At 31.9% G+C, this 14508-nt stretch overlaps 2 protein-coding genes across 3 annotated transcripts; one reads left to right on the top strand and one right to left on the bottom strand.

The window, feature by feature from the left end:
* Nucleotides 1-4101: 4101 nt before the first annotated feature.
* On the top strand, nucleotides 4102-6844 carry LOC124945916 (G-type lectin S-receptor-like serine/threonine-protein kinase SD2-2). The gene has a single exon (XM_047486441.1). The coding sequence runs from the start codon at nucleotides 4282-4284 to the stop codon at nucleotides 6751-6753; it is 2472 nt and encodes an 823-aa protein (XP_047342397.1). The 5' UTR covers nucleotides 4102-4281; the 3' UTR covers nucleotides 6754-6844.
* A 92-nt stretch (nucleotides 6845-6936) lies between these two features.
* On the bottom strand, nucleotides 6937-14187 carry LOC124945917 (U-box domain-containing protein 33-like). 2 transcript variants are annotated; one of them, XM_047486442.1, is made up of 10 exons: nucleotides 14035-14187; nucleotides 13747-13927; nucleotides 13359-13480; nucleotides 13101-13210; nucleotides 11841-11945; nucleotides 11094-11451; nucleotides 10296-10436; nucleotides 8933-9445; nucleotides 8004-8768; nucleotides 6937-7355 (listed from the first exon to the last, which is right to left on the bottom strand). In XM_047486442.1, the coding sequence occupies exons 2-10, from the start codon at nucleotides 13910-13912 to the stop codon at nucleotides 7179-7181; spliced, it is 2457 nt and encodes an 818-aa protein (XP_047342398.1). In that variant the 5' UTR covers nucleotides 13913-13927; nucleotides 14035-14187; the 3' UTR covers nucleotides 6937-7178. The 2 variants fall into 2 exon arrangements, with proteins under 2 accessions (XP_047342398.1, XP_047342399.1); XM_047486443.1 differs by having other exon boundaries at nucleotides 10296-10433.
* Between the last annotated feature and the right edge of the window lie 321 nt (nucleotides 14188-14508).

The following is a 14508-nucleotide window of genomic DNA, read 5'->3' as shown; positions in this document are numbered from 1 at the left end:
CTCGAAACTTGTTTGTCTTTTCATTCCGATATAAAACCTAGTTCTAGAAACTAGGTGATCGTTTTTACTTCAATCTAAAACCTAGTTCTTGAAACTAGGTGATCGTTTTCACTCTGATGTAAAATCTTGTTCTCTAAGCTAGGTGATCATTTTCACACCGATGTAAAACCTAGTACTCAAAAATTGGTGATCGCTTACACTTTGATATAAAACCTAGTTCTTGAAACTAGGTGATTATTTTCACTCCGATGTTAAATCTAGTTCTCGAAACTAGGTGATCGCTATCAATTTGATTTAAACCCCAGTTCTATAAATTAGGTGATCGTTTTCATTCCGAGTAAAACTTTGTTCTCAAAACTAGGTGATCATTTTCACTCTAATGTAAAATCTATGTCTAGAAATATGTGATCCTTATCACCCCGATATAAAAGCTAGTTTCGAAACTAGGAGATCGTTTTATTCTGATTTATTAAGTAATCTAAATGGAGTATTATATGTAACTAATTTAATGTTTATTTTTTAAAATTAAAAATTTTCTTAAACAAAATGAATGGGGAATAATTCCAAACAAGTAAATATAAAGTTTTTTTTGAAATGAATGCGCGTGCATAAACTTGTGGTCAGCAAAGATTCTTTGAAAGCTATATTATTTAGATTTAGACCCTTACTATTATTATAATTGTTTTTCTATTATATTTGATTTTGTTTGATGGAGTGAATTATTATTATTATTATTCAAAAGGTCTGGTTAGTGGACCTAAGGGATCTTCTGTCTGCCACCGTATCATATCATGTTGGACTTTCTTCTTTTCGAGTTTCAACCACTCCTTTTACTATTTTATCCCTCTCTTTTATAAATTTTATAAAGAAATTAATATTATTAGTTTATTATAATATTTTAATAATTTAAAATATTTAATTTCATTAAGTATTAATTTATTATTTTGCATAATTTACACTTAGGCGTTTATTTTTAAATTGATTTTTTAATATTTTAAAATTTTTAATTAATTAATATATATATTTTAATATTTTAAAAAATAAAAATTAATATATTTATATATATTTATAATAAAAACATGAGATAATGTGTTCATAATAAAATGTTTAAATGAAGAGAAAAAAATAAAGAAAATATAATAATTATAATAGTGATTTTTTTTTTTTAAGAAACATAATAATTTATTTTAAGAAAATAAGAAATGTTAATAAATTGTTATATTCTTTCATTAATTTTAATAATTTTTATTTGTATTTAATATTTTAAAATAAATAATCAAAATAATAAGTGTATTTATTAATGACAAAAAAATAAAATAAAAATTAATTTTTTTATTAAATAAACATAAAATATTTAATTAAACAATATTAAAATAACATGTTATAAATATTTATTTTATAAATGTAATAAATAATAAATTATTTAAAAATAATAAATTATATTATAAAAAAATATTAATTTGTTTATCTCAAGAGATTATATGTTAAATTTTTACCATTTTTATAAAATTATATTATAGTACAAAAAAACTTTTCATTAGTAAAGATAACTTATAATTTTGAAATAGTGGATATATATATATATTTTGAAAAATAAATCATATTTATATATAATAATAAAATTAAATATAATAATTTAAAATATAAAATATTTTAATATTTTAATTAATTAATTAAGTAACGGTAAAAATTAAAAACATTATTTAACTTTTTTTTATAATTATTATACTTTAGTTATTAATAAATTTTCTTAAATTGGTTGAATGTATTTAAGTAAATAAATTTTTAAATAATAATTAATATTATGACTATAAATATAAATATTTTAATAAATAATATTATTTATATTAAAATATTTTATAAATTAAAACTAAATACATTGTTGTCTTGCAACAAAACCATATAAAAATGAATAATGATGTCTATGAGATTTTAGTATCATATTTTTTTAAGAATGTCAAACAAAAAAAAAATTATACTCATTGACATTTTTCAGCTTTTTCAAAAATCATGAAAATCTTAATAAAAAATATTTATTATTTTTGTTTTGTTTTGTTTTGTATCTATTTGATAAAAAAATGGTTAATTTAAATAAAAAAAAAGTTTATTACTTTTTTTTAGTGTCACTAGCCAAACATTCTTACAGACATAGATATTATTTGTTAAAATTTTATTAATAAGGTACAGGTCTTCAAAAATTTTAAAGTTAAAATTATAAAAAATTAATAATATTTTTTTTAAGTTTATAATATGAAACATTATTTAATTCCTTATTACCAAAAATGGATAGCATTTTAAACAATTTTAGAAAGCATGAGATTTAAAAAACAGTTTAAAAATATATCATTTGTTTAGTTTCATTAGTAAAACATTATTTTTAAAATAATATGTGTTTAAATACTCAGCACATGATACTGTGAATATAAATTTTAAGCTGTATAATTTATTTGAAAACTTAGAGGCTAATATAATAAAAATATTAATAATATTTTTTTATAAATCATTATTTCTTTTAAGATTAATTTTTTTATAAAATTATTTAAATATTTATAAATAATAAATAATATTTTGTTTAATATAAATAAGTTAATATAAAACATTATTTAATTATATAATGAATATAACTTCAAAATATTTAAGAATAAAATAAATTTGGAGTATGAGAATAATTTAACTAGTCATATTATTTTTTTAAAAAGTTAAATTGGTATGATATTCAGTTTAAAATAAAATTACAAAAATTTTTAAAAAAAATACTTAAATATGGATGTTCGAGATTTTAATTAATAAACACTCAAATAAATCAAGAATTATCCAACTCTAGATGAACTCATTCCAATCTCTCTTCTATATATCATTTTCTCTCCTCTCCTCATTTTATTCATGGACCACTCCTCTTCTCTTATTTCAATTATTTTTTTGTTTTTTAATTTTCTCTATTATTTTTTTTCTCCATGAATTTTTTAACATATTCTATTATTAATTTTTTTTAATTAGTACATATAATTTTATATAAAATTTATTAAAAATAAAACTTTAGAGTGAATATATAGAAATTGTGTTTGTTATGTGTGATTTAATATATATTTTATCATGGGTATAATTCTCGTTTAATTAATTTATATTAATCTAAATTAATAATTATCAAAATTAATTTTATTCAAAAAAACACTTTAAAATTTATAATATATATAAATATAAAACTTATTAATAATTTTTTTTATTTAATTATTTATTTCTCTTTTTTATTATTTATTTATTTTTACATCTATATATATTTATATTGAATTAATTAACTTATTTATATATTTTTTTTAATTAAGTAATAATAGGAAAAGAATAAACAAAAGTAATAAAATTTATAAATATATTAAATTATAAACATATAAAAATTACATATAAAAATTATTAGTCTACAAATAAAATATTATTTATAGTGAAACTAAACATAATGTTAATTATTATAGTGTCTTAACCAAACACTACATTTTTATTAATCATACACATTTTTATTTCATACATCTATCTTAATTTTGAAACATATAAAAGAGTATAATGTTATGACAATTTATATTATTATTTATTAAATTATTTATAACGATTTAAAAAATAATAATTTATTGTTATTTGTATATTTTTTATTTAAAAAATTTAAAATACATTCAAAATAAATATAAAAGAAAATTTGTAAAAAAATACCTATAACAAATATTTTTATTTTTAATTTTAAAATAATTGTAATGATTGATTATGTAATTTTTTTTTTATAAATTCTTTAATAATTTATGGTGTTAATAAAAAAAAAATGTTTTGATACTTAATTTGTGAGATCTTTTAAAAGATGAACTGAATTTTAAAATAGTGGAAACAATAAATAATTGGTATAATTTGTTTATTGGTCCTTAGTTAGAATCAAATCTTAAAATGAGATTTTGAGAAGAGTTTTCTTATAATAAAATTGAAATTTTAATAAATCTCATTTTTAACTCATTTTAAAATATACACTAAAAGAATTAAGGTTAGTATGGTAATTGCACCAGGACTTTTCATATGTGCAGTTGTACCACCTTTTCATACCTTTCTAATAGTCTTCTTTCTTGGCAGTTTCCCACTCTTTATCTCTCTAACCTTCTTTCACACACAGTAGCAGAGATGGGAGATCGAGAAGAAGGAGAAGGTGAAGATGCAAATGCAATGGCCGCGACTCCAGTTTCTTCCCATATCAATTATTATCATGATCAATTCCGGCAACGATCTTCTACTCTTTGAGCTGCCGGCAGAATGTCACCGTTCGTTTCGCTTTCAATCTCGCTACTCGTGATTTTAGCTTCAATATGCAGGGCAGCAATATCCGATAAAGAAGCTGTTGAAAACTTGGAAATCGCTTCTGTTGTGATTGTGGATGGAGATTCTTCGATTTTAAGCGCTAACGGGACGTTCAAGCTTGGATTCTTCAACAATAATGAACAACCCAGATGGTTTTTGGGGATCTCATATGCGTCAATTCCCACTCCGACATACGTATGGGTCGCCAATCGGGAAAATCCGGTGAAAATTTTAACTTCTACGGCCGGGGTTGTTATTGGGGCCGATGGGAAGTTGGCCGTGAGAGATTCCGACGGAGAAATAGTGTGGAAGACGGAAAACGAGGAGCCGGCGGCAGCGGCGAAGCTTCTTGAAGACGGGAATCTCGTCCTCGTTGACACCCACGATAGTGTTGTGTGGCAGAGCTTCGATTTTCCGGCGGATACATGGTTGCCGGGTATGAATCTTTCCGGCGAGCAATCGCTGACGCCTTGGAGGAGTTCCGACGACCCATCGCCGGGTTTGTATTCTCTCCGGCTTAAGCAGTCGGATTACAGCGAGCTTGAGCTTGTGTGTAACGGAACCATAGCTTATTGGTCATCCGGCAATTGGACAGGAAACGCGTTTTCCGGCGTACCGGAAATGATGATACAGTACTTATACAGATTCCATTTCACAAATCCTTCCTCCCCTGCTGCATCTTTTGGCTACATGGAGACGGCAACAGAAAGTGGTATCCCGCCATTGACGCGGTTCAAGCTGGAGTCCACCGGTCAATTCCACCAGTATACATGGTCGTCTCAGACGGAAAGCTGGAATGTATTTTGGAGGGCGCCTGATAATCTCTGCAAAGTGTACGGATTATGCGGAAACTTCGGTTTCTGCACTACCCAACTTCTCAATCCCTGCAAATGTCTCGCCGGATATAAACCCGTAGACGATTCCGGTTGGGCTTCCGGTGATTTCTCTCGCGGTTGCCAATTGGAAAACGAATCTGCTTGTGAGAGTAACAATGGGTTTGAAGAAATTGGGGCGGTAAGCTTCGACAGAGCAATTGAGTTTCCGACCGGAAGTAGAACCTCCTGTGAGAAAGCTTGTCGTAGTAATTGCTCCTGTTTTGGGTATTATCTCAACGAGAAGACAGGTAAGTGTAAGGCCCTGTTGGGTTCAATGATTAATCTTCATAACTTAACTTCAGATAGCATAAGTGAAGATATATTATATGTAAAGGTTCCAAAAGGAGGTTTAACAAAGAACAAACAGAAGAAGATATCAATGGCGGCTTTGATTGGAATTATTTGTGGGCTTTTATCAATTCTGTCATTGTTAACATTTGTGCCATTGTTTCTCTATGTGAAAAAGAGGAGAATGTTGATGATGACGATGAAAAATAACGAGCCGATGATAAATTTGAAGGTGTTCTCTTATGACGAGCTTAACTCGGCGACCGGAGGCTTCTCGGAGAAGCTAGGGCACGGCGGTTTCGGGGCAGTTTTCAAAGGTGAACTTCCCGGTTCAGACATTGAAATCGCCGTGAAGAGGTTGGAAAGGATTGGCGGAGGAGAAAGAGAGTTTCGGGCGGAGGTTTGCACGGTTGGGAACATCCAACATGTAAATCTAGTTAGGTTAATCGGGTTTTGTTCGGAGAAATCTCATAGACTATTAGTTTATGATTACATGCCAAATGGGTCCTTAAGTGATTATTTGAAAAGAGATGGGAGGATCTTGAATTGGGACGCCCGGTTTAAGATTGCGACCGGGACCGCAAAAGGGCTGGCGTATTTACACGAGGGATGTCGAGATTGCATAATCCATTGTGATATCAAACCGGAGAATATCCTACTCGACAATGATTTCGTTCCGAAGGTGTCGGATTTCGGATTGGCTAAGCTTCTGGGGAGGGATTTTAGTAGAGTTTTGGCCACTATGAGGGGGACGTGGGGTTACGTTGCGCCCGAGTGGATCTCGGGCGTGGCAATTACTTCAAAAGCAGATGTTTACAGCTACGGGATGACATTGTTGGAACTTCTTGGAGGTCGGAGAAACGTGGAAGGCCCGCCGCAGTCTGTTGTTGGAGACGGTGATGGAGCTGGGGAGAAGTGGTTCTTTCCGCCTTGGGCGGCGGAGAAGATAATTGAGGGGGAAATGGATTTGGTGGTGGATTTTAGGCTTGGAGGGAAATATGACAAGGAAGAGGTGAGACGGTTAGGGTTGGTTGCGATTTGGTGTATACAAGATGAGGAGGCGACAAGGCCTTCTATGAGGGATGTTTTGAAGATGTTGGAAGGGGTGGTTGAGGTTGGGATTCCACCGCCGCCTAAATTGCTTCAGGCGTTGGTATCGGGGGAATCGTTTAAAGGTGTTATCATAGATTCGGATGGAGGAGCGACTCCAGGTAGTCCTCTCCCATCTGAAAATAGTCCAATTAATGGACGTAACACATTTTGATTCAAATTTTTATTATTGTTCTCCAAGATTTAATTGTTTCTAAAATCATGTTTTGATATATTAATAACAAAAAAAAATACATTTATTCCGACCTGTTGTCAGATTCAAACCAACCATCTAAGGATATCAGCTTATATCTAAGAATATCAGATTCATATTACAAGTTAATCAGACAATTCATAAAAATAATAGAGAACACATCATTTAAACATATAGTAATAAAAGACTACTCTTATGCAAGTCTCAACTTCATCTAAAGACTAATAATACATATAATATTACACTTCACAACACATCTAAGAATTAAGATCATGTTATGTACTAAATCAATATGATATACATTACACACTATTAGCCTAAACCATCAATAATTTATGAAAATTCACTAGGAATATGTAGTATAAGTATGGACACTTAATTACTTACTAATGTATCCATTCATCAATTGCAAAACGGAGGGAATTATTGACCACGATCTCTATATGTTGCAGTTTTGTTTTGGTGACAGGTGAAGTATCATGTCCACTATCTAACCATTCTCTCAGTGCCTCCAGTTCATAACTATAACCATCAGCTGCTATGTGAGGATCCCGCATCACTTCCTTCAAGTTCAAAACAATACTCATTTATTATAAACTCCACAATAGCTAGAAGTGGGTCGGATAGCACAAAACAAACCCAGACTCGACACCGATTTTGTGGCCCGCAAGGTTGTTGGCTGTGCCAATGGCAGCCAGATTGAGTGGCCCATTTGGAAACACTTTATGGGTCTATGTTCGACTCTAGATGATAATTGTCAATAAATTTCTTTATAAATATTTTTATATCAAGATAAGGCCTTTCAATTATAGGTTATTTGAATAACCCAGGCTTGTTAGGTTTAACTTTGAGTTTTGAAAAATTGGGTTACTAGGGTTTATTTGGGGTAAAAGAACACTAACTCAATTCGAACAAGACCCAAGTATCTTATCAAAATGTGGATCCAATGACAGTTTCTCGTTTCTATCCGGATTCAAACACAGTTCCATAATATGTTTTTAAATAGGCTAACCCCATACCATACCCTAAACCCCAGGCACCGCAGTTAGCAGTATATCGGGCCTAGCACTAGCACCAGCACCAGCACGACACAATTAATGGTTAGGCCCACCGTACTTGTGTAGGTAGGAAGTAGGATGGATACGGCTAGTAATAGCCACTCAATACCAGTAAAAGGAAATTTAAACTTTTTGTACTAAGAAAAAACTAACCTTACGAATAGGGCAGAGAAAATGTAGAGGAATTTCGTAGCTTTCATCTTCAGACATCCCAAACAACGATTCTCCGCAAGAAACCGTCATTGGCTCGAGAACCTTCCATATATCAGTGGCAAAGTCAGGCCGATTCTTATGACTCATCTCACAGCACCTCAATGCCAAGGAAGCCAACTGATTTGCTTGTTCTAAAGGCCAGTCTCCAGCTGTTGGATCTAGAAGATTCCTAAAAGTTCCTGTATCTATAGCATACTGCACTTCCTTTGATATCCCTCTAGATGATCTTCTTGTTAATAACCTTAATAATACAATCCCAAATGAATAAACATCAGACATTTTTGTAAGTTCACCAGTTAATGTGAATTCAGGATCCATATAGTGCATAGTTCCCTTAGGAATTGTTCTACAACAAAGCAATGTGGGACTATCGCTCGAAAATTCGTCTGGATAGAGGACACGACATATTCCAAAGTCACCAAGCTTGCTGATGTAATTAGCATCCAACATAATATTAGCGGGTTTTATATCTCCATGAACAATGGCATTGGGATGACAAGATTGAAGAAATATAATTACTGAACACAACTCAGCTGCAATACGAATTCTAGTTTGCCATGTCAATGGAGGAGTATTATCATTGCACATTAGCCGATCTTCAAGGCTTCCATTGGGAATATATTCGTACACGAGAGTGTATATTTCTGGGCATGCTCCAATGAGATTGACAAGGTTTGGATGCTTCAACTTGCTTAAAATACTCACCTTATTAAAAGAATCAATAGATTAAAAAAATGATATTAGTAGGAAAATATGAATGTGAAGACTCATCTAGCTCAGTAGTATATTGCAAGACCCATGACTGTTCATGGGTTCAAGCCTTAGCAATTTAAAAGAAAAAAAAATCGACATAAAAATGTGATCATTACCTCTTGTTGAAACTCATCGGGTCCTTGTAGACTCATAGAGTTCATCACCTTGACAGCCACTTGTGTGTGACATAGAAAACATTTATAAATGGTCCCGTAGCCTCCTTCAGCTATCTTTAAAGATGGGTCAAAATTACGAGTTGCTTCCTCAATCTCAGAGAATGAGAACTCGTAGAAAAAGCCCGAAACTTCCGGTTGTAATTTCCTTAGTTCTTGAGCTTCCCTGATTGCATCATCACGTTCAACTTTCAATTCATCTCTTTCCACCTCGTATTTTGTGAGCAAGTCTACAGCAGAAAATAGATCTTTTTCTATATCATCCACGGTTATCTCACACCCTGTTAACTCGCTCTCAAGAGAGGATTTCTTTTCCATGGCGATATTGTGTTCTTCTGTTATCTTGTCTAGCTGCAGTTTCATCTTCCCTAGTTCTTCTTTTGATTTCAATATAGCCTCTTCAATATCTTTCCTTTTTCTCAGTTGTTCAGAATGACGGCCTTCTAATGTTTTAACCTACAGATGTAAAAAAAATATCATTCAGTAAGGTTTATGAACTGCAAAGGTGAAGCATAAAGTTGTAAGATGATGTTAATTGATTGGGTTTAATCTTTATCGAATATCTATGTGAAAATTGTTGAGTTATGAAATCTATACTTGAGTTATGGAGTCTACACTTATAATAAACTCTAAGAAGTTAATTAGAGTTTATTGAGTTTGGGTTTAAACTTGACCAAGAATTTTTTAGATTTGAATGTTTAACTCTATAAATATGTTATTGTTAAGGTTTACATTAGAAGAGAAAAATAATTCTAAAGAGATAAACATCGTGAGGCAAAACTTTGTATTCCTTCTCTTCATACTAAATTTGGTGGCGGCTGAAATAGAAATAACTCTTTTAAATGAACCAATATAAATCTGTCTTTTTTTTATTCTTCTTTTCTTGCGATTTTACAGATCATTTCAAACATGTCAGATTTGGGGATCCAAATCCTAACAAAAAATTGTTTAAATACTCGAACAGAATCAAGAATAAGAAAGAGTTCTCAAGTTGGTTCAGAGGTAGTGATTGAAGAAGGCCCAAGTTTAGCAAAATATGATTGAGAAATGATGTTTCTTGTCTGTTTCGGTTCAATGATGACACTAATGAAGCTGATTTAGAGAAAGTTAATGAAGAATGAATGGTTTCTGCAGAAGAAGCTTGTGATGCACATATCTTGGTGAGATGGTCCCCTTTTTCTTTTGCATTTATGTTTTTTTTGTTGTTGTTTGTACTGCAATCGCGCAGTTCATGGCACTTTTTTATACAAACTTTAACTTTAAAAAAATTCTGAAGGGAAAAGGAAGACATATGTGAGAGCTTTACCTGGTGATTAGCCTGAATTGACTCTCTTTCTGCCTTTTTGCATCTACCAGACTCCTCAAGTGCTTCTTGTCTAATTTTTTCTGCCTCTTCCATAGCTTGTGCCAGTTGATCCTTAAGATCATAAATTGTATCACTTTCCTGCTAAAATCTAAGAATATTCAGTTATTCCCACCAAAGCAAGCAATTCAAAGCTAACTGAATAAACCCAAAAATGCGCAGATTTTGAAGTTATGTCAGATGCCAAACATTAGTTTAACACAACTAGTATAATATGCTAGCGAAGACATCATATTAATTTATTTTTTTTGAATGGAACAATCATGATATTCACTTCAACTTAAGGCGTTCTAAGTGGGATCGAACCCTTGACCTTTGGTCTCTTAGGAAGCACTCTACCATTTGAGCTACCCTAGTGGATTAACAAAGATATTATGTGTAGATATTATTTTTGCAAGATCTTGGATTGGTTCAAGTTGGTATGCAGATTCAGCAGAAGCAAGACCAATTGAACTAGCAATCCAATTTTGTACAAATCATACATAATAATCTTCAGTGATGCATTGCAGGTCCTCTATGCATGGGAGGGCTAAACAGATTTTGCAAGTAATCAAGTCACAATTTGACACATACTCATCGTTCATTTCATTAACTTTTCTGTTTAGAAAATTTGTTCAACCAGCCCAAGCTCATGAGCTCTATAAATGGGCTAGTCTCCTTGTTTTGAGGGAGATATACATGTTAATAATCTCCCTTATTCTTGTCTAAATCCGTGTATCACAATGTATCTTGAGTTCTTACAGGTGAAGCTTGGATAGCATAATCAATCATTTCACGTGGAGAAGCTGATGCACAAGATGAAGTTGATGAGCAGCTCCTACTTGGAATTGTACGAGTTGATCTGCCAGAAGAAGATGAGGAATGCTGTGACAGACTCCTTGGAGTTGCCCCTTCTGCACAATCTACAGGGGATAGACCTATCCCCGTGCCATGAATGTTTGACCATATTCTCGAATAATCTGGAGATGAAATCAACCTGTTCTTCCATCCCCTGGAAGACAGTGAGCTTGCAGAAACACCAATTCCAGTTTGAGCACTTGGACTTGCCTGCAAGGACAGTGGTGCACTATCCATGCCGATTCCTGATAATCTACCTTCCCTATTTGGAAGGCATAGTTTTTTAATATCATCAGTTTCAGTATGTAGACTAAATAATATAGGGAAAGAAAATGATCTTAGGCTTATGTAGATATACGACAACATATAAGTCATAATCACGAGCCATAACAATAGTTAGAAACTAGAGACAGTTCATTGGCGGCTATCAAGAAAGTCGAATGGAAGAGCATTCCTTTCATTTTGTGGTGGACCATCCGGAAAGAATTCAACAAAATGATATTGCTTGCAGATTTCAGAAAATATTGAGTGTTAATTTTCTTCCCATGAAAATATATCCATAAGCATATGTCAATCATTCTCTTCAAAACATAAACTAGCTGAGCCAAAGACAGTATAACCAACTAATTATTTGAAAACTCTTAATCATACCTGGAATGGACAAGTTGCCCTTTTCTGATGAACCAAATATGACAATAAATAGGTGCTTCAAGTTGAACATAGATTGCTTTCTTAGACTTGAGTTCCCTTGTATTCCTGCCATGTAGGTGCAGCCAGTAAATAAAATGTTACCTCATAAGGTCAAGATATATGTAGAATTGTCTATATTTGTTGACTACCAAAAGGATATTAAACATTTACTAAAGAAAAACATATAAAATGAAAAAAAAAGAGATCTAACTGATCGCCTAGAGTGAAAAACTGACAAGAAATGGAGCATCTACTTCTTACTATAAGGGCCCTTGCCTTGTAAGTTGTAGTAAAGCTTTAACAATTTGTCTGTTTCATCGTTGTCATGATCAACCCTCAGATCTAACTTCATTTTACCATGTTTTCTTTTTACCAGCAACAAGATGTTTCCTTTAGAGAGCAGTTTTCAATGTCACCGAGTTGGTGCACACTTAGTGGATAATTTGCGATGATTTCAAGTCGTGCTATATTCCTTCAGGAAATATTTTTTTTCTCTTTTTGTTTTGTTTCTAAGAGTATACCTTCAGGAATTCAAGTCACTGTTTAGGATTTCTTTCGGGATTACCTTCAGGTTGTATATCTGATAAAAAAAAAATTATCCTTTGTAATGCCATTAGGATATATTGATAAATTTACACTTTTTTTTTTACCAAAAACAAAAATAGTCATGCTGGAAACAACCTCTCTTTAAATTAAGACTTTTGACCCTCCTTGACTAGGAACATTTTTTTCTTCTTATAAAATTTGCATCCTTAGAACTGGTATTCACGAATCTGAAGTCCTAAGTTAAGGCAAGCACATCACATTAGCAAAGGTCAAGTTTTAGATTATCTTATCCAATACCGAGGTTACTAAAGTATGGTTGCAACTCTTTTTTTTTTCTTGTAAACAAACTGATTGCATAAAGTTGTTTTTATAACCTCCAAAATAAATAATTAACATTATCAACTAAGATCAATCAGTTACTGCTAGTTATTCAATTCATCTTTATCTGGAAAAAAATGGTTACATTATTTGGTTGATCTTGCTACTGAAGCAAATTCTGCATAATTAGGATCTTTGAGCCTTCTAGCTAAAACTTGAGGATAAAGAAAAGGAAAGGACAAACTTTTTTTGTCAAAATAATATTTTGCTTTAAGTGTTGCTATTCATATCAACCTGAGAAACACATTTACCAAAATTTCAAAGTAACTTGAAAGATATTTATCCTTGAGTATGTACCTTGATATTTTACCACCCATAAGAAGTTTCCTTATTGCATACTGTGATATTAAATCAACAATACCCTTCTCAACTGCGTCATTTTCAGTATGTAGAACCTTTGCCAAAACCTGTAAAACATAAATGAAAGGGTGTTAATGTACCCAAAAAAAATTGAAGCATTTCTATTCATAAATTCAACAAAGAAAGGGCGTGATGCTTTAAGATAATACTCAGAATATGCATTAAAAGAGTATGTTAATAAAGTGAAACATGTACCCCAGCACGACCACATATTGATCTGTAATTATCAAGAAGCTTATTCATCTCTTTCTTCTCCTCTTCCCGGTGTGCTTTAACATGCTTTTCGTCCAATTGGCTCACAAGGAATTTTGTACCCACTGCAATTAAGAAAGCACGAAATAAAGAACAAAGTAGATATGGTTCTCCAATTACAAAACCATTGGCAATTCTAGCATCCTGGTGGAAACAATGAAACAGAAATTGCCTGATCAATATGCCTAAAGTGAACAAACATTGAAGCTATATAGTCAGATTTATAAAATATGGTCCTAGAATTTTCTGAAAGTATGAGAGATTATCTCCACAAATGTGATTATGAATAGATAGTATACATATGTAATAGGAGATGAAGCAGGAGAATTACAGAAAGGAATCCGCTGGGCAGGCTGATGAACATGAAGGATGCATATATAATTTCCTCTTTGATATTGCAACGCCCATTCCAAAATTGATTTTCCGTCGTTGAGATTCTTTCCCAAGGCAACATACACCGTATCTTCTTCAACCATTGGCTCCACCACAATTTCCATTTCCTTGGATTAGGACTAACAATAACACACCAGCATTTGAGTTATTATACTCCTACATAAGACCATATAGAAAGAGAACTAGAAAGCAAAATCAAGGTCGTAAAGAGATGGAGAATAAATACATTCGAAAGGCTTCTTCCAAGTCGGAAACGAATCAGAAAGGTCTCTCTATAAAGCAGCTTTTAGCCATGATTACGTTCGTAAAGCGTCCCCTTGTCCTGACTTCTTTGGAATTACAGACACCACCGAAAAATGAAGACTGATCCTAGCTAGAATACTACAACTATAGTTAGGGTTTGTTTGATGTTATATTATTTGGAATGAAGAATGACAATTTAATGGGAAAACTGGACGAACCTCGTAATAGGGGTAAATGTAGGGACGAATTCAGAATTTCAAACTGGGGTGGGCTTGAAAAAAATTTAAGGTAGACTTAAAATAATAACGATTTTAAAAAAAAAAAACAAGTATATAAAAATAAATTTTACCATTTTTTTAATAATTAGATAAAAAAAAAACAATGAATTATATTAAATTTTTTTAAGAATATAAGGTAATGTCATATTTTATCGTAAAAAAAAATATATAAAAAAAAA

The sequence above is a fragment of the Impatiens glandulifera genome, chromosome 7 (assembly GCF_907164915.1).
Source record: "Impatiens glandulifera chromosome 7, dImpGla2.1, whole genome shotgun sequence".
Taxonomy (NCBI): Eukaryota; Viridiplantae; Streptophyta; class Magnoliopsida; order Ericales; family Balsaminaceae; genus Impatiens; species Impatiens glandulifera.
This window is presented reverse-complemented; position numbering and strand designations above follow the sequence as displayed.